This window comes from Lissotriton vulgaris, chromosome 10 (genome assembly GCF_964263255.1).
Source record: "Lissotriton vulgaris chromosome 10, aLisVul1.2, whole genome shotgun sequence".
In the NCBI taxonomy this organism is placed as follows: Eukaryota; Metazoa; Chordata; class Amphibia; order Caudata; family Salamandridae; genus Lissotriton; species Lissotriton vulgaris.
In genome coordinates this window covers 169,332,434-169,352,421 of record NC_141698.1, presented here as the reverse complement: position 1 = coordinate 169,352,421, position 19,988 = coordinate 169,332,434, and the positions used below count along the sequence as shown (strand labels likewise).

General features: G+C 46.8%; 1 protein-coding gene across 1 annotated transcript in view; it reads left to right on the top strand.

The window, feature by feature from the left end:
- The window catches only part of LOC147684913 (uromodulin-like), a 500,763-nt gene that overhangs the window by 362,860 nt on the left and 117,915 nt on the right, over positions 1-19,988 (top strand). Inside the window, exon 14 of the mRNA XM_086940796.1 lies at positions 12,175-12,420. Within this exon, the coding sequence (XP_086796922.1) occupies positions 12,175-12,420 (246 nt within the window). The remainder of the gene's footprint in view (positions 1-12,174; positions 12,421-19,988) is intronic.

The following is a 19,988-nucleotide window of genomic DNA, read 5'->3' as shown; positions in this document are numbered from 1 at the left end:
ACTGGCCATGGAGCCCCTAGCTGCCAGAGTGCGCCAAGATGCGCTGATACGGGGCTTTCAATGGACTGCCACCCTGTCTGACAAAATAGCCCTGTATGCGGATGACGTCCTCTTTTTCCTTACTGACTTACAGCGCTCGGGCCCGCGTGTCCTGGAGGTGATGCAACAATTTGGGGAGGCCTCGGGCCTATATCTGAACCTTCATAAATCCACATTGTGGGTGCTAGGAGGGGGCGCCGTGGCCGACCCCTGGGCCTCAGGGCTGAGGGTAGCTACGACCGGGCTGAAATATCTCGGCGTATTTCTATCGACCTCGGCAGCCACTGCTTGGGATCATAATCTCATACCAGTCTGGGAGAGGGTACAGTCGGACGTTAAGACCTGGTCTCGGATGCCCCTGTCCATCTTTGGCCGCTCTGCCATTTTTAAGATGGTGGCGCTCCCACGCCTCTTGTATCAGCTGCAGAACCACCCATATCCTGTCCCACCTCAGTGGTTTCGACAGGTCAATTCTCTGCTGGGCCGCTTCCTGTGGGCCGGAGGTGCCGCCAGAGTTGCGCTACGTACGTGCTTTTTGTCCTCCTACGGTGGGGGCTTGGCCACGTCGGATCTGCAGTCATACTATCAAGCCGCACACCTCCTTATTCTGAACGACTGGTGGTATAGCAATGGCGAGGACCCTGCCTACGCCCTGGAACGTGCCCTGATGGGCGACAACTCGCTCCACACCATCCTCTACTCACCCCGGTTGCGTCGGTCTTTGCCGAGGGTCACACAACTTGTCTTTGCGATTTGGCGGCAGGCCCTGCGACGCATGGGCTGGTGGGGCAGATTGACCGCGGAGACGCCCTTGTGGCGTAACGGCTTGCTACCGGAATTGTCTAAGCTGTCAGGCTTTGATGGCTGGGATGCGATCGGTATCTCGCAATTAGGCCAAGTAATGTCTGGCACTACCCTCAAATCCTTTCAGGCCCTTCGCTCCGAATTTGATATGCCCCAATCTCAATTTTTTCGGTATTTGCAATTCCGGCATGCGCTGCTGCCCAGTCTCACCGGCATTGACTCCCTTCCTGACTTCAGCCCGATTGAAGCTAAGGTATTCATGGGCGATCTTGGAGATAAAAAAGTTTCACGCATCTACCAGACAATGGTCATCCATTGTTCCTCCACCCTCCTTCCACTGAAGGCGGCCTGGGAGGTGGACGTGGGTCAATTGGATGAGGATGATTGGCGAGAGGCCTTAGAATCCCCGAGGGGTGCGGCCATTGCTGTCCGATTCCGATTGATCCAATTTAAAATCCTGCACAGAGCCTACTATACCCGCGAGCGTTTGTGGAAGGCGGGACTGATAGAGTCCCCGGACTGTCTGAGATGCGGACTGGAGAGGGGTACGTTGCTCCACACGTTGTGGTCGTGTCCTAGATTGGTTGGCTTCTGGAGAGGTGTGTGGGACTGCTTGTCGGAAGTGTTGGGATGGACCCTCCCTCGTACCCACCGTCTGGGTCTGCTACATATTCTAGAGGGGGTTGGTGGCAATATGTACAAGAGACACCTGCTCCTCCTGGGGCTGGTGGTGGCCAAGAGAGACCTAGCCCGAGTATGGAAGGATGTGAGACCCCCCCCCCTGAGTGCGTGGAAGGCAGGCATAGACTTCTGCATGGGTCTGGAACGACCGATCTTTGAGGCCCGAGGGTGCCCCCGTAAGCACTTTAAGATATGGAAGAGATGGGCGGACTACAGGGGCCTGTCGCTGGACCCCCCGGTGGAACCAGAGGAAGATCTTTAACTCCCTGTGGCCGGATGGCCCCGTTCCCCCCCCCCCCCCACGCACACACTTACCACCTTGAGAATTTTCATTGACGCCGTCCATACACACATGCACAGGGTTAGGGTGGGAACCAGGGGAGGGATCTGGGATTTGGGGATAAGTGGGTTCGTTGGCGATAAAGACAGAGATGTTCGTTTCTTATAATCTTGTGTTGCAATGATTATTGACTGAATGCTCAATTCCATTTTCCTGATTGTATCGGAATGTCTGATGGTGCCTTCCCGATTGAGGGGGTCCGTCTTGTTACATATGCTCATCTTTGTCAATAAACTTGTTGTGAAAAAAAAAAAGATGGCCATAATATTTATTTTATTTATTTATTTATTTATTTTTGTGTACTTATAAAGCGCAAGCCTGTCACCCAAAGGGCATCCTGGCGCTTTGAACTTCGGGACGTTTACACTCCTCGCTGCTCAGGCAATTTTCGGAAAAAGATGCGTTTTTAACGCTTTCCTAAACGGCAGGTAGTCCTTATGGCTTCTCAGAGAAAGAGGCAGGGAGTTCCAGAGCTTGGCCGCTGCAACACTAAATGAGCGGCCACCCATCCTAACTCTCTGAAACCTCGGGACCACCAGCAGTTTTGCCGAAGAGGAACGGAGGGGCCGTAAGGCGGAGTACCAGGCAAACATGTCACGAAGTGGTACTGGGCCCTGTTGGTGTACTGCCTTAAACACCCGGCACGCGGCTTTATACACCACTCGCAGGTGCACCGGAAGCCAATGCAAGTCTCTTAGAGCAAGAGTGGAGGAGCTAGACCTGGAGCGAGAAAGAGCCAACTTGGCGGCCATGTTCTGCACCCGTTGTAGCTTCCCCACCAGGTTTTTTGGGGCCCCCAGAAGTAGCGCGTTGCAGTAGTCTAATCGACTTAAAATAGTACTGCGGACTACCTCTGGCCTGGCCTGGGCGGGGAGAAGGGGCAGAACTTTACGCAACATGCGTAACAGCATCATGCACGTAGAGGTGGTTATATTTACGTGCAAATCCAGCTGTAGATTTGGGCCGAAGATTACCCCCAAGTTGCGAGCTGATTCCGCCGCCGCTACTGGTTCAGGAAAGGTGGAGGGCCAAAAGTTCTCTGGAAGAACCCGCGGAATTCGGTCAATGGAACAATGGAGCACCTCCGTCTTTGAGCTGTTAAATTGGAGGGAGTTGGCCCGTAGCCAATCCGCTGTGGCTGCCATACAGCGATGAAATGTCTCCAGCGGGACCGCATTGTTTCCTTCCAGAGAAAAAAACAGCTGGGTGTCGTCGGCATAATTAAAAGCAGACACCGAAAGATTTTATAAGCTGGACCAAGGGGTGAAGATACAGATTAAAAAGTATCGGGCTGATAGCCGAGCCCTGTGGGACCCCCTGTCCAACTTTCCTTGGCTCCGAGCGGAATGGAGGAAGCGAGACCGACTGTTGCCGGCTACCCAAATAAGAAGTCAGCCAATCTCTTGCACTCTCTGTGACCCCACACTCCTCCAGTCTTCTGATAAGGGTTTGATGGCAGACCGTATCGAACGCGGCCGACATGTCGAGCAGCACTAAAAAGGCTGCTCGACCACTGTCGACACGCGAACGAAGGTTGTCCAATACGGTTATCAGTGCCGACTCCGTCCCGTGCCCGGGGCGGAAGCCAAACTGTGCATCATCAAACCAACCGATGTTCTCCAGAAAACCTGAGAGCGAGCGGGTCACCCATTTTTCCATGATCTTAATAGGAAATGGGAGCAGGGAGATTGGCCTATAGTTGGAGAGGCAAGCCGGATCTGACGTTGGCTTCTTGAGCAGAGGTGACACTACTGATAACTTCCAGCATTCAGGGACGGAAGCCAGCTCCAGAGACTGGAGACAGATGGAATGCAGTAGCGGAAAGAGTTCTGCATGAAAAGCCTTCCAGAATTTGGGAGGTAGTGGGTCGAGCGGAGAGCCCGAGGCAACCGTGTGAGCCAAACTACAAAATTCCTAATAAGAGGGACAGGGAAACAGTCTTAGTTGGGGTCGACTGGAGGAGACCTCCGGAGCTCCCAAACAAAAAACTGGGTCACTCGGCTGGGGTCGACTGGGTGTTCCAGCCGGAGCTTCCAGACTGGGGCCAGATGTACCCCTCTGGGGTCGACTGGGCGGACCACCCGGAGCTCCCACGCCAAGAGTACCCTGCATAAGAGCTGCACCAATCGGCTGGGGTCGACTGGGTGACCCGTTCGGAGCTCCCGAGCCATGACAATTCCCAACTGGCCGGGGTCGACTGAGCGGGCTGACCGGAGCTCCCAGACCGAGGGCCGCGGGCAGAGGGTTTTTTAAGCCCTCTAAGATCTTAGCAGTCTTCTCCTCGAAGGCACCCGCCAGTGCGTCGCATAGGGCCTGCGACGCCACGACCGTGTTGGCCACACACACTGGATGAGACAAGTCCTTAACAATTTTGAACAGGGCTTGAGATTTATTGGGCGCCTTATTCAAGGTGGATTCCAGGAAGGCCGCCTTAGCCAACTTAATCTGCGCCTTATAGCCCTGCAGTGCGTGCCTAAACGAGGCCTTTTCCGATGGTAAGTACTGCTTCCTCCACGCTCGCTCAGCACGTTTGCAGCTCAGCTTTAGCAGTCGTAGCTCTTCCGTGTACCAGGGGAAGGCACGATTCACTCTCCCTCGAGACTTACGAAGAGGCACCAGTTTGTCCAGTGAGTCGGTGATAGACCGACATAAGGAAAGGTAGCTTTCCTCGACCGAATTGCTCAGGCGAAAGTTGGCTGGGAGCAAAGCAGGTGGTGAAGATGACTTAAAGAGTCGAGACCAAGGTCTGCCCAGTTTCGATACTCCTACCCTAATAAGTGCATGCATTTTATTTAAAAACATATCCAACTTTTGACAGCTGTTTTATCTAACCACATATCTGTATTATTGCAAATGCTTTTATGACTTAAATTTGTTGAACAAAGCTGTTGAAAATGGAAATGGACTCGAATAGAAGTAAATAATCAGAGCTAGTGGGTGCCACCATACTATGTTAGAAGGGTATTCCTGAATTGAGAAACTGTGTTGGCCTCTAAAACCTTATTGGCAAAAAAAGTAGGCTCAGGAAAACCCTCTTGTGTCCTCACCCGATTATTTATACAAGTGTTAACTCTAAGTCAATAAACAAAAAAGTTATCCATTAGCGTTGCCACAGTGGATAATGGGAAAGAGTAAGTACATTTCTGGACTCGGATGAAAAGAGAAAAACGCATGTGCCATAGTGTCATCATTATCAGGCTGCATGAGTGTAAAGGATACTGACTACCTATGGGTAATATATCCTGAGTACAGGGTTTCTATATAATTGTCCAGAATGAACCTCTTTAGTTACGATCTACTGAATCCAGTGGAAAAAATTGTCATACAGGGTGCTATCAGAGGTAGATAATACCAAAGTATGGGTTTAGTGTGTTTGGAGAAGTCGTACAGGGTGCTACCAGATGGCAATCATACCAAAGTATGGGTTTTATATTTAGGTAAACTGACCCCATGGGATATTCTCATTCAATCCATTGTCATGTGATTTGAGTCTATAGACCCATCTCTGCTCCTTTTCATGAAGGTCAGCCTTGTTATCAATCAGTTCGATCACAGTCCATCTCTAATCCCCCAGAGTGTGTTTCTGTTCCAGAAAATGAGAGATCATTCTAGATGTTGCTCGTTGGCATCTTAGGTTACTACGATGTTCGCACATAAGTGTTCTTACTTTCCTTGATGTCATTCCCACATAGTAGACATTACAAGGGTATGTGATCAAGTTTATAACGTTCTTTGATTCAAAGGTAGTGAACTTCCGTTGTTCCAAAGTTGTGCCATCATTAAAGGTGATCTTTTTATTGGTGCTTGTGATGTGGCACACACTGCAGTTGCCGCAGGGATGGTGTCCACTGATGGGTGCCAGAAAACCTTGATTCGGTGTGTTGTCTTGAGGTTTACATGGTCGGGTGTGTACCAACATGTCCTTTTAGTTGCGGTTCCTTTTGTGTGAGAACATGGGTTTGGGTAGCGTCATTGTGCATCCCCTCAGAATGTGACAGTGTTTGTTTATTATTTTACTGATGGTGTTTGAGGCACTGTTGCACATTGTGATACATATAGATTGTGTTGTATCTGGTTCCTTTTTGGTGTGTTCCAGGAGGGCGTGCCTGTCATTATTCCTGGCTCTTGTCCCAGCATGTGATATTATTCCATCTGGATAGTTACGTGCTCTCAACTTGACTCTGAGGTCAGTTGCTTGTAGTTTTAAATCCTTTACCTCAGAGCAGTTTCTCCAGAGACACAACACCAGCAAGAGGACAAGAAAATGTGACAAAAAAAGGAGAAGAAATCAAATTCATGAAGCCCATCTACTGTTGAAACTAGTGACATAAAGTCTCAAGGATCGTGTTCTTTTGACCAAAGGTTGCTTCTTCCAAAACCACATTAATGAGGGTTATGATCACCCAAAAGCCCTTTTCCAAATGATTAAACACTGCATCAACCCCACAGCAAAATCAAAAAAATCAAAATGAAACCACGATAGCAAACAACATTGTCAACCTAATTTCCAGAGAAGATTCTAGCACCTTAAAGATAACTCAAAATTGAATTATAAGTGTTCCGCTTTCCATTCATTCCAAAAGGAAATACCGCACAATAGTCTTACTGCAAAAATGTTGAGTTTCAATCCCTTCTAAAAATCATAGAACACTTCATCTTATTTCGACAACCCTCTGACAGCAGACCTTATTTAAAAGTTTGCTCAGGGAATTAACCCCTGTTCCCTAAATTACTGATTAATCACTTGGAGAAGGTGCACTCTGTCCTGCTCTTAAATCTGGTCTGAGTTGCACCCTTACTAAAAAGTTTAATCTTACCCCAAACAGTTTCAGAATGTAGAACCAGTTTCTGAACCCCTCCTCCTAATATATGAAAAATCTCTCACTGAAAGGTTTCTGAAAGGTTTCTTTTCCCCCACATGACAGATACATATTTGCAAATCTCCTTCCACTCGGATTTCCATCCCACAAGCAGCATTGAAACAGCAATCCCTCAAATTCTTGATGATATTCATGTCATTATGTACATTTGCCTTCTAGTGCTATTGGAACTTCTAGCATTGTTCTATACAATTGATCACGCTACCAACCCCAAACATATATTCATCATTAGAATGGGAATGGGCTATTCCTGAAAAAGCTTTCATCCTTCACCCCCTCAAGAAGACAGTTTGCAAAAATTGAAGACTTCGAATCTCACCCCTTGCTTCTAAAGCAAGGGGTGCCACATTCTATAAAGTTCCATCTTATCCCCATAACTATTTGACTTCTACATTGAACAAGCGGTCTCCAAGCTTCTGGAATAAGGAATTCCCACGTATCAATTTGTAATATAATTAGCATATTGAAATGTAAGCAATATAAATTGGATGAACATGTTTTAATTAAAGCTAAATCAAACTAAAGCAAACATTTCTATCCTATACTCCAGAGCGTGTTAACCCTCACCAAAAATTGCTTGATAATCTTTCAGAACATTGCATCTCCCTATAATGACTCCCTTATTCAAATCACTGAACTTCATCATAGCCCAAAATCTATTGATGACAATACACAGTTCTTTTGTTAATGTATCAACCTCCTTCCAACTAATTCTCCAATTATTTAAAACCCTTCATTCCTCCACCAGACTTTAAAACATTTGCTTAAGCTTCTTGCACCGAGAAACTGGCAAATTGATAACTGTCCTCCCAAAATACGTTTTACCACCTGGAAATCCATTCTTCCCGCTGCAGTTTGCCTAGTAAAAAGAGCACAGAAAATGGATTATATTACTTCCATTCTTCAAGCTTAAGGTGCTTACTTTCTGCAGAGTAACATAATATTCAGAATCACCACCATGAAATATTTATTCAATTGATGATAACATGAATAAACCAAATGTAGACAATAGGCCTACATCATGGAGATTCAATCAATCAGTTAAAAAAATTGCAATTGCTTAGCTGACTTAAACCATCACCATATAAAACTATAAAGCTTTAAGATACAATAAAGTGAACTTACAGGAACCTGTGCTAATTATCATGTATAAATAGTAAGTTTAATATAATATTATCTACATCACATGTAGAGTTCATGTTTGTAAATGAATCCCACAGCAACAAATTGCATCCAATTTTATGATGGTTGATATAGGCAGAACAAACCTCTAATCTAGTTAAAGCACCTTCGAAATATAATCATAATACTATAGTGGCGTTTGCAGGGCGCTAGTGAAAAGATATTTAATAGTACTTTCTGTACAGTAGATAGAAGGCGAAATTTTAAAAAAGTGAAACATTTCCATTTCCCTTTGGTATTTTGTGTTTTAAATAGGAGGCCTATCCAAATTAAAACAATATTCTGAATTTTAGACACACACATCAGAGATGTTTCAATCCCAGGAATAGTTTTTTATTTATATAAACTCTAAAGCCAACCTTTAACTAGATATAAACTAGATTTCAGTGTTAAAAGTGATAAAATATAAAATCTGTTGTTTTTAAATAATCAATATTTATTTCTGACATATATCTTGATAGTTTAACTAAGCTATAGCAATGTATTTATACTGTGAAGTGTTGATTTTTAAAATTGTCATTCAAACACATAATGGCTAAAGTGCAAAACATTTTCAAAGAAAATATTCTAAAAAAACAGCAGCTTCAACTTTCAAAGCCTAAAACTATGTTTCCAGCTTAACTGCTTCTGCTTCAGCAGATCTTGGCAAACAAAAAGTGTTGCTTGTCAATTGTAATCAAACCTATTATCTAGCACCATAGGTGATAATTGCTGCAATAGGTTCATTATTTGTAGCATAGGCTGTACCAAAAGACCTCCATACTAAGGGCCCGATTAAGAGTTTGGCGGTCTTCCTTTGGTCCGCCACGCCAGTGCCTCACAGGAATACCACCAATCGCGAATCAGACCACCCACCGGATTACGAGTTTAATCCTGGATAGGTGGTGTGTGCTACGCTGGTGCCTTTCTAAGGCTAAAAGGAGAGCCATCGAAAGGCAGCGCTGTGGGACCACTGAAGAAAGTTCCTGCACAGGAACAAATGCACCATGTCACGCATTTCTTCCCATGCAGGAACTGGGAGGCAAAAATACAAGAGGGCACAACATGTGTACCCCTACATGCACCCCAAGCACAGAGGTACAAGGCCCCCCTATTTGCCTTACTGCCGCCCTTTCCATGGCGGGCTCACCACCTTGGATAGGGTTGCGGTTAGAAAACTCTTAATATATTAATTGGTGCCGCAGCGGCACCACCAGCATATTGTTACCTCAGACTGCTAATAAGCCGGGTGGACTGGCAGTCCACAGACCACGACTACGTCGGCCCAATGGACCGCCATAGTCCTAAATAGGCCCTTGATAATAAAACAGAATAACCCACCCATTGCCCTCAGTACATGGCCATGCACTGCAGTCTCTTAATCACTATAATATAGTTATTCTCCTTCCACTTTTTCTGTGTGCTTACTCTTTCTAAGTTGACCCTATTAATGTATACCATGCTCAGTTAAGTTTACTTTTGTCAAAGAGCATTGTTGGATTTTATGGAGTTAATAAGCAAATTATTTGCTTACAATAATTATTAAAAGCTACAAGTTGCCCCTGGAAAAGTATGGCCATAATACCCATAAAAATATGGTCACCCATATAAAGCAAAATATTATCTTACTGCTCATCAATGTTTGGAGGAAATCCCAGTTCAAGGTTTAAAACCCAGCAAAGCAAAAAATAGAGAAGAAAGGTGGGCTAAAGCCACAAGCCATGGGTATCTTTTTTTCTATGTCTACTGTTTTTCCCAACTCCTATCTGTGCCCATGTGTTGTAACAAAGAGTGATACTTATTGCAATAAGTAATGTGGTATGTTCGGAGCATCTAGCTTTTTCTATAGAGCATTACAGTCTACAGTATTAAAAGCAGACTTAAAGTCAACTTAATAGACCTAGAACGTTTTTTGACAATGATCCTTTAGTCAATGTAATTTAAGCCAAATATATATTGTAGTGTGCTCATTCTTTGTCGTAAACTAGGAAGCTTTGTAGGGATTACTTATCTTTCAGTCACCAAGTCTTCAAGATGGTGACGGACTAATTTAGAAAATATTTTGGAAAATGCAGCTGAACGATAATAACCTACAGGAGGGTGGATCATCATAATTCACACTTTTATATGTAGATTTGATTTTTGAGCCGCCATTGCATTGCTGCCATCATACCCTTTTCAATATAAATGTAAGCAGTCTGTAAAAGATTACCACCCATAGCTGTGGGTCTTGTTTTAAGACCAAAATCTGAATAGTATCTAGTCTCAGTAATAGACTAAAACCCTATTTCATAAATTATTTTAACCCCTTCCATGCTCATGACGGAATGGTTCCGTCATGAGCGTCCGTTGAGCTGTGCTCATGACGGAACCGTTCCGTCATGAGCCGATAGTCTCATTAGAACCTTCAGCACAGCGCGAAAATTCGCGCCGCTCTGAAGGGGTTAATCATTTCAGAGGAAAGTAGTTTATTTGACCATTCCTCATCTTGATCATCTTCAACTTTAATTGGTTTATTCCATTTCTGTGTTGCATTTAATGTCCTAGTTGATCCTTCCACTACTGTTATTGCACATAAAAATCAAACTGACCACTTTAATCTAAAACACACAACCGAAATGCTTTGATTTTTAAATGATTTGATTATAGAAGCTATCCTAGTCCAAGCTTTATTCAGTTCCTCCATATTTCCTAATGAGCAAGTTTTGACAAGAATTCGGATTGTGTTGGACTAGTATAAACAATTTACACAGTACATTCTTTAAAGGCGACCTTAATATTTTTAATGTTCTTTATGTTTACATTCATACTCCTGATCTAATCAGATATTACCATGGTTACCTATCCTAGTCACACTATTTACAGCTATCAGTCTCAAGACTGAACGCTTCTTCCCTTCACACCATTTAATTTCATTAAATGTATTATATTCATTATCCCTCAGAATCACCACTGCCTTATTCCAGTGACACACTGCATCTCTAAATTATTTTACTATCTGTTTCACCTAATGATGTGTTCACCATTTTCACATCCCTTTCTTAGGATACTTATTTTGGTTTCCAAACAGAATACACCCAGTTTGGCTAGGTGATTGCTTCCAAACTGAGGAAAACTAGGAAATCTTCTATCCATTAGCATATAGTCAAGCTGATGCCCCTATTACATAGATTTTCAAGGCTGGTTGAACTTTTGTGTAACAGCCGTTCATCTTTATTAACCAGAGTGAAGGTAGATGTCCTATTAACTTTCCCCTCCTACAGCTTTTACTTGTTTGGAAAATTAGGTCTCCAATGTCCAGCTCTCTTTCAATTTTGCCAATGTCCCTATTTCATGTAATTCTGCATTATGCTGCTATACTATAATATACAAGATAATCAGATAACAAGCTTCTTACGTTTTCAAAATCCTTGTCAATTAAATTCAATTACTCACGATTATTATGTGGGGGAAGGTAAATGGTCACACTTACTGGAGCATCAACGCTGGATCCTGTATGTACTCTCTTTCTTTAGTTCAATAAAAAGAAATTGAAAGAAAAAACACTCCACCCTGTATCAAATTTAATTGAAAGTGTTAGTAAATGTATAGCTGTAGTAAGGATCACTTATCAATTTGACATTAGCAAAATGTTTTAGCCCTCGTATAGGCCTATCTTTTGTCCTCGCAGTAGCTGGTCTATGGAAATGAAGGAAACCATTCAGTTTTTTGAACTGATATTACACTACCTAAACTCTCCAGGTAAACAGCACAATAAGTGGGGTTAGGAAGCAGTTGGAGTAAGAGAGTAGCAGTAGGGTGTGAGCACGTACGAGATGCACAGAGGGCAAGAGTGTGGCGGCCATGCCTGCCAAAAGCAGGTGAAGTCGAAGTGGTCTGTAGCCATGGAATAATTAATACTGTTTTAACCATTTAATACTGTTTTAAAAATTTTGTATGCATTGTGCTTTTATGAGATATACTCGAATAAAGGCTATTTGAATTGAATTGGAAAGTAATTGCTATGTGTAATTGGGCAAGATGTGCAGTGTATCTAGTATATTGTGTATCTCACACTGTCTAACTCATAGGTGATTACATGAGATATATTTACAGACAATAAGTCTCAATAGAAGTGAGTTACATAGTAAGTGGTTAGCCAAAAAATGAGGCATGGATCCAGCACTTCAGAACCTACTGTGGACACCTCTGGCCTATATCAGCATTTGATACATGATGCATTACAAATAACTTTTGCCATGAATCCCATTTTGTATGTGTTGCTTGCAGCTCATTGGACATCAATATAGGAAGTACCGGGAAATTTACCTTAAAGATGGCTGCATACCGTGATGCCTTATTCAGTTCCCCTTATGAAGGCACCGAAATACAGCTGTCCACAAAGAGTATGCTGTACATTGGAGTGATGATTACTGGAGGGGACACATCCCGGTTCAGACTGCTGATGAAGAATTGTTACGCAACACCATCAATGGATCCTAAAGATTCAACTAAATATTTCATTATTAAAAACAGGTAGTAAAAGATCTCTACTTTCCTGTTTTCTACTCACATTTCTTAATGTTTGGAATCATTTCAGAGTTCTGCTACCCTAAATATTTATTTGACATGAAACAGCTGAAGGATACCATTTTTATTCAGTGATTCTGATGTTTGAATGTTGTCATTTGTTAAGTGTCTCTGATATAATTTTGTACCATTTAGATGTTGCTTTACTTCCATATATGCTAACTTTCGGTCTAACATTACTTCTACATTTAACACCAGTGCAACAAAGAACACAATACCTATATGAAGTAAGTTTGCCCATTTATAGGAGAACTGTAGACTGATTGCAAGTGCTTAATGTATTCATCTGCCACTAATGACACGTATACCCTCACTGCAAGTTGAGAGGAATGTGGTGGGGTATTTTCACACCTGGTCTATACGAAAACCTTGGGATGAAGTATGTCTGATAAATACCTCTTTTTAAGAGTTTTAACATGTACAATCTGTAGTTACCACACTAAATTCAGCATATCTGAAAGAAACACATTAGTTAGATTCCTTGCCTTAGAATATCCCCAGGCGTCAGACTGGATCTGGAAAGTTTTCGTCAGTAGTACCCCTGCGCATCGGTAGGTGTCGTCTGCGGCTCTGTGTCCATTGTCGGCATCGTGATCGCCGGGATGACGTCGTCGGAGTACTTAGATGCCGCCTCGCTCGCTGACGTCAGTTCTTCTGTTTTCCGCGCCAGCAAGCGCAGATCCGGGAAGAGCTAGTACCCTTAGTCACTTTTTGACTAACTTTTTGGTCTTTTTGACTATTTTTTTCGAGTCGACTTCGACTCCTGGTGCCGGTAGGGATGCCCGGTTTCAAGCCGTGTGACGCCTGTTACGGACTGATGTCGAAAACTGACCCCCACCGCGGGTGTCTCTACTGTCTAGGGGCCGACCACGACAAGTCGTGCCCCGACTGTCGGGCTTTGACCTCGAAAGCTAGGCGGGAATGGTCCCGTAAGCTTCTCGAGATCCAACAGTCGGCTCCATGCTTCTCAAGGTCCCTGTCGAGGAGGAAGTTGAGGGACCGGTCGTAGAGCCGTAGCCACCACCGCTCATCGGGTTCCAAGTCCTCGCCGAGGTAAGTCGAGGCATGGGAAGAAGAAGTCGAAGAGGCGACAATGCTTTTCTGACTCCTCTCGCCAGTTGCGCGACTCAGACGAGGGTGTGGATGGCACCACCCACGCGGCTCCGCAGGCATCGCATCCAGCTCCACACCCTTCGGTCCCTGGGCTCAATGCGACACCGGGCAAGATTCAAGACTTCCTCATGGTCATGAGGACTCTCTTTCCGTCCTCAATACCTGCCGGCGCACCTTCGGACCCCGCGGATCTGACTGAGGGTCTTAGTGTGCCGGCGGCATCGGCCCCAGAGCCGTCATCAACTTCGGTCCCGGCGCCCCAGGACCGCCCAGGATCCAGGTCTGGCATCGACCTCACGACTCCTCCGCTGGCGCCAACCCCTATGGTGCCACTCCCTGCGCCATCCTCGGACGATGCCGCCCCCAGTTTCAGCCCGGGTCCGGCATCTGCATGGCGCCGCTCTGCGCTGTCTCCGGCGTCAATGGGTGAGCAATTCATCTATGATCCAGCTCCGTCCTTTATGCCTGTTTATCAGGACACGGATGAGGGGGAGGACTGGGAGGGGTCTGAGGACCCTCTGGCACAACAGGGTCAGTTAAGTCAGGAATGGGCAGATGAGCTGGGGGAGGCCAGTGGTCTTCAAACATTGCCTGACACTGTTTTCATCTCTCCTCCCTCCATCGCTATAGAGGTGGGTGCTACATATGGTATGGTGTTGCACAGCGCAGCCAAGGCCTTGGTTCTTGAGCTCCCTGCTGTGGCTTTGAGGACTAATCTCCTCACGAGGTGCTTCAACTGCCAGTAAGCTCTTTGGAGCCCATGCTGCCGTTTAGTGAGGCCCTCACTGACTTTCTGATGGGCACTTGGTCCAAGCCCTCCACAGTGCCCCCTGTGACCCGACGCCACCGCTCGGCTCCGGGTGAACCCTGCTTTCTGTCCGTACACCCCACCCCTGATAGTCTGGTGATTCAGGCCTCTACGTCCCAGACCGCATTTCCGACCGCTCCCCTGATCGGAAATCCAAAAGGCTTCATCAGTTTGGGAAGAAACTGTTCTCCTCAGTCAGCTTGGGGTTGCGGTCCATTATTACTGCATGCCTTTTGGATTGTTACACCCACTCTCTGTGGGATACGGTGGCGGACATGCTGCCTCAGTGTCCGGAGGAGGCCCGGACATGGTTCGCCCATGCTCTTGCTTCCATCGGATGTGGACTTGATACCACAGACTAGCTAGGCAGAGCGATTTCCACAACGGTGCCGATCCGTCGCCACACCTGGCTGAGGTCCGCCAATTTTTCGGGGGATGTCCAGAACACGCTTACGGACATGCCCTTTAATGGCTGTCGCCTTTTTGGCGACAAAGCAGACAGTGCGCTTGAGCGTTTCAAGGACTCCAAGGCTAGGGTCAAGTCCTTGGGCCCTTTCGGGCCAGCGTCATCAGACTTCTGCTTTTCGTCCCATTTGTGGTCAAGGAAGGGGCGCCCCCACACGTTCCTCCAGCCACAGGCCGCAGAACCAACCTCAGCGCGGTCACAGACGTGGTAGCACACATCCACTCCCGCAGCATCCGCCTCGAAGCCTTCTTAGTCCGAGCTTTCATGCCCAGTTAGCGCCAGTAGGAGGCAGGGTTCTCCATCACCTACTCCACTGGCGTACCATCACTTCGGACAGGTGGGTGCTGCAAATCATACGAAGGGGCTACTCCCGCCACTTTGAGGCGACCCCTCCAGCCATGCCACCGCAGTACCACCAGATGTCTGGGGATCACTTGCAACTTCTGCAGGAGGAAGTTACGGCCCTCTTGGCCAAGGCGGCCATCAAGCAAGTTCCTGGGCCAGAAGTAGGATGTGGTTGCTACTCCCACTACTTTCTGGTTCCCAAGAAGTGCAAAGGGGGCCTGCGCCCTATCTTGGACTTCCGGAGCGACAACGGCTTCCTCCGGAAGGAGAAGTTCAAGATGCTGATTTTAGCTCAGGTCCTAGCTGCCCTGGACCCTGGAGACTGGATGGTTGAGTTGGACTTGCAGGATTCATATTTCTACATCCTGCCGGCTCATCGGCGCTACCTGCGGTTCACGGTAGGCCACAAGCACTTTCAGTTTACCCTGCTCCACTTCGGCCTCACCAGCGCCCCTCGGGTGTTCACGAAAGTGATGGCGGTGGTCGCAGCTCATCTGAGCAAATTAGGGGTTCCAGTCTTCCCCTATTTCGACGACTGGTTGTTGAAGGCGGGCTTGCCCCAGACTACGGCCGATCTCCTGCACTTTCTGGGGTTCTCCATCAACGTGCCGAAGTCACACTTGAGTCCCTCTCAGAAGCTCCTCTTCATCAGAGCGGTTCTGGACTCAGCACAGTTTCGGGTTTATCCTCCCAAGCAGCATGTTCGGGATACTCAGCCTCTGATTCCGATCTTTCGGCCTGTATTCTGAGTTTCGGTCAGGCTAACGCTGCGGCTCCTGGGACTGATGGCCTCCTGCATCCTGCTGGTACATCACACCAGGTGGTGGATGCGAGCTCTGCAGTGGGACCTGAAGTTCCAGTGGGCACAGTATCAGGGCAACCTGTCCGACCACGTCCTGATCTCAGAGGGCACTGCGAATCAGCTGCTGTGGTGGCTCACGGACCGCGATTGGGTCAATGGCAGATCCCTCCTTCTTCATCAACCAGAGCACACAGTGGTGGCGGATGCATCCCTCCTGGGATGAGGGGCCACATGGAGAGGTAGAAATCAGACACCTCTGGCGGAGACCCGGCTCCATTTCAACCTTCTGGAGCTGCGGGCGATCCGGCTTGCACTGAAGGCTTTCCTTCCCTCTGTCCGGGGAAGGTTAGTGCAGGTGTTCACGGACAACACCACAGCCATGTCTGCAACAAACAGGGCGGGGTGGGGTCATGGACCCTCTGTCAGGAGGTTCTGCGCCTGGACATGGCTGGAACACCAGCGCGTCAGCCTGGTGGTTCAACACCTGGCAGGTTCCCTGAACGCCAGGGCGGAGAAAATCAGCCGCCGGTGCATGATGGATCACGAGTGGTGTCTGAACTCGGACGTGGCACAAGGTCTCTTTCAGCAGTGGGATCTGTTAGATCCCACTGCTGATAGATCTATTCGCCACCGAAGAGAACGCGCAATGTCATCAGTTCTGCGCATTGGAATTTCCAAGGCGGCACTCGCTCGGAGACGCTTTTCGTCGCTAGTGGAGTTGTGGTCTGTTGTACGCCTTTCCGCCTATACCACTTCTGCCCAGAGTGCTGAAGGAGATCAGGTGCGACCGGGCTCAAGTCATCCTTGTGGCTTCGGACTAGGCACAAAGATGATGGTATCCCGAGCAACTCAGTATGTCAGTCGATTCCCCAATTCGTCTGATTCTTCAGAAAGACTTTCTGTTGCAGCAACAGGGGACGGTCCTACACCCGAGCCTGTCCAGTCTCCACCTACATGCGTGGAAATTGAGCAGTGACAGTTGAGGCCATTTGCCTTGCCTCCTGAAGTCTGTGATGTCATTCTGGCAGCCAGGCCTCCCTCCACAAAAACGGTATACGCCTGCAGGTGGAACAAATTTGTGGCATGGTGCACAGCAAAGGCTGTGGATCCACTTTCCGCCCCTCTTTCTGAGGTTCTCTTCTTTCTTCTTTCCCTGGCCCAGCAGGGCTCTGCTCTGGGCACCATCAAGGGATATCTTTTAGCTTTAGGGGTGGGCAGACATTTCCGTTCTGCCCACGGAATGTGCGAAAATGTGCACCTTCCGCAAAGAAGGCGGAAAAATGGGGAAAATGTCTGCACATTCACCAGCGGAACGTAAGTTGGCCGCCAGCCCGCCACCCGTTTCCCGGCCTATTAAATTATATTTAAAGGGTAAAACAGTAACTTTAATAAAACTTATCTTATTGCGCCGCAAACTTCCCCCATCGCGGCTTCATCTTGTAAACCGCATGCGTGGAAGCCTGCGCATGCGCATTCCTGCCCAGTACTGCGCATGCGCAGGCTCCCGCGCATGCGCACTTTACAAGAGGAAGCCGCGATGGGGGAAGTTTGCGGCGCAATAAGGTAAGTTTTATTTAAGTTACTATTTTACCCTTTAAATATAATTTAATATGGCCGGCGGGCGGGCGGGCTTACGCACGGAGATTTATACAATCTCCGTGCCTCTCCGCGATAGTCCATCCTGCGACTTCTGTCCACCCCTAGTTTCCGCCTTCTTGAGGCTTCCTGATCAGCCTTCTCTTTATAAGTCCCCTGTTGTCAATAGGTTCTTGAAAGGCATCATGCACATGTTCCCTCCGGTTCCTTTTGTGATGCCTCAGTGGGACTTGAAACTGGTTCTTACTTATATGATGTGCGCTCCCTTTGAGCGACTTCATAATAGCCCTCTTCGTCTTCTGACTCTCAAAACTGCTTTCCTGGTTGCCATCACCTCTGCCAGAAGAGTGAGTGAGCTCCAGGCTCTTTCATCTAAACCTCCTTTCCTCTCAGTCCACCGGACAAGGTTGTTCTGAGAACTCGTCCGTCTTTTCTGCCCAAGGTTGTTACTGCCTTTCACATCGGCCAGTCCATTACCTTGCCCACCTTCTTTCCGCCTCCGCATCCCTTGAAAGAGGAAGAGAGGCTCCACCGTCTGGACCCAAAACGTGCGCTCTCCTTTTACCTCAGCCGCACACAACAGTTCCGGGTGGACAACCAACTCTTTGTTTGCTACTTGGGCGCTAAGAAGGGACGGGCGGTGGACAAGCAGACTATCTCTCGTGGGTCATTTTGTGCATCAAGGTCTGTTATTCCTTGGCTAAAAAGGAACGTCCTGTGGGGCTCCGTGCCCATTCCACTCGGGCCACAGCGGCTTCTACTGCCCTGGGTTGGGGAGTCCCTTTGCAGGACATTTGTCAGGCAGCTACGTGGGCCTCGCTGCACAGGTGTGCTGGGCACTACTGCCTGGATAGTCAAGTCCGGAGAGATGGTTTTTTGGCCGGTCCGTTCTCCAGGACTTCCTGGTGTGATCTTGGTTCGCAGGCCCACCACTGGGGTTGGTATGCTGGGGTATCTATTCTAAGGTAAGGAATCTAACGAACGTGTTTCCTTCAGATGAACAAGTTACTTACCTTTGGTAGCGATATCTCAGTAAGAAACATTAGTAAGTTAGATTCTACTGAAGGTACTACTGGTATCTACTGATATCTAGGTATCTACTGATATCTAGGTATCTACTGATGCTACTGAAGGTAAGTAACTTGTTCGTTTAGAATTTTCCCTGAGCCTTCCCCCTCATGATAGATGGGTAGTTATAGTTAGGATCATGCTTCCATAGGCAAAGCATTTTTTGGTTTGCTTATAGCTTTGGTGCTGTTAGAGAATCTTCACAAAACTTTTCCAAAAGTATATCATCCACCAAAGGTCCTTTCTGTTCAGTTTTGGTGTGATCCATGAAGAGGGTACCCAGAAAAAAACAGGGGTCCCAAAACACAGTTCCCGCATAAATGTTTCCATAAGGCAATTAAACTGCAAAACTGCAAAAACTACTAAACGGAATGACACCACATTTGATTGAAGGCAAGATCTTGGTCCAGAATGTATACCTATTGTGATAAGGTGTAAATCCATTTAGACGTTTTTGAGCACCTGATGCTGAAAGGCTTTGTGCATTTGACACTCAAAGGATCCACGGAGCCGACAGACCTCAAGATGCTATCTGATTGACTGCCACCATATCAACAGAGATGTTGTGGCAGCCATCTTAGTACTTGGGACTCAGTCCTAAGAAAATAGTTTAAAAAATATATAAGGTGGGAGCTTAGGAATGCCCTGCCCCCTTAGGCCTAGTGGAGTGGTCCCAGCATCCAATTTTTTTTTATGTTTCCACAAAGTGCAGTGGATCAGCAAATCTGTGGCTAAAGTTTAAAAAAAATTACCCCTGGGTGCTGAAGTGCTTTTAAGGGGATAGTGCATGCAGGCCTTTTCCCCGAGCACTTTCAGGCCCCTGGGAACCCCATGCCTATGGGCAGCATTAACATAGAAGTGTAGGGGTGTCTGGCCCCTTCACCAAACCTCTAAAGCCCCGGGGATCCTATCCCCTGGGCCATTATCATCATTAAGGGGAGGGGAAGCTGCTTCCACCCACCGACACCCTGTATGTTGCTGTTGTCTTCCCTTTTCCCCTTGACTCTCCAATTTTATACAGTTCTCACTATTATCACTTTCACTTTTTCATGCACTGCTTTTCAGTTGTCATCACACGCCTTTGCTAATTGATATACTTGCATTACACTGGGCCACACACTTCGTTTTATAATTTCAGAAGTGGTTGCAACAAAGACTCTTCATTGGGTGAAGAGGCCCAGATGATGACAAGGGCGGTATAGAGCGATAACTGATGGGTATTTTTCACACTATGAAAATATCTTGTTGTATTCCAGTCACACACAGGATACTCTTTTCTGTAATACATTTAAAAAGGGAATGCATAATGTTATTAG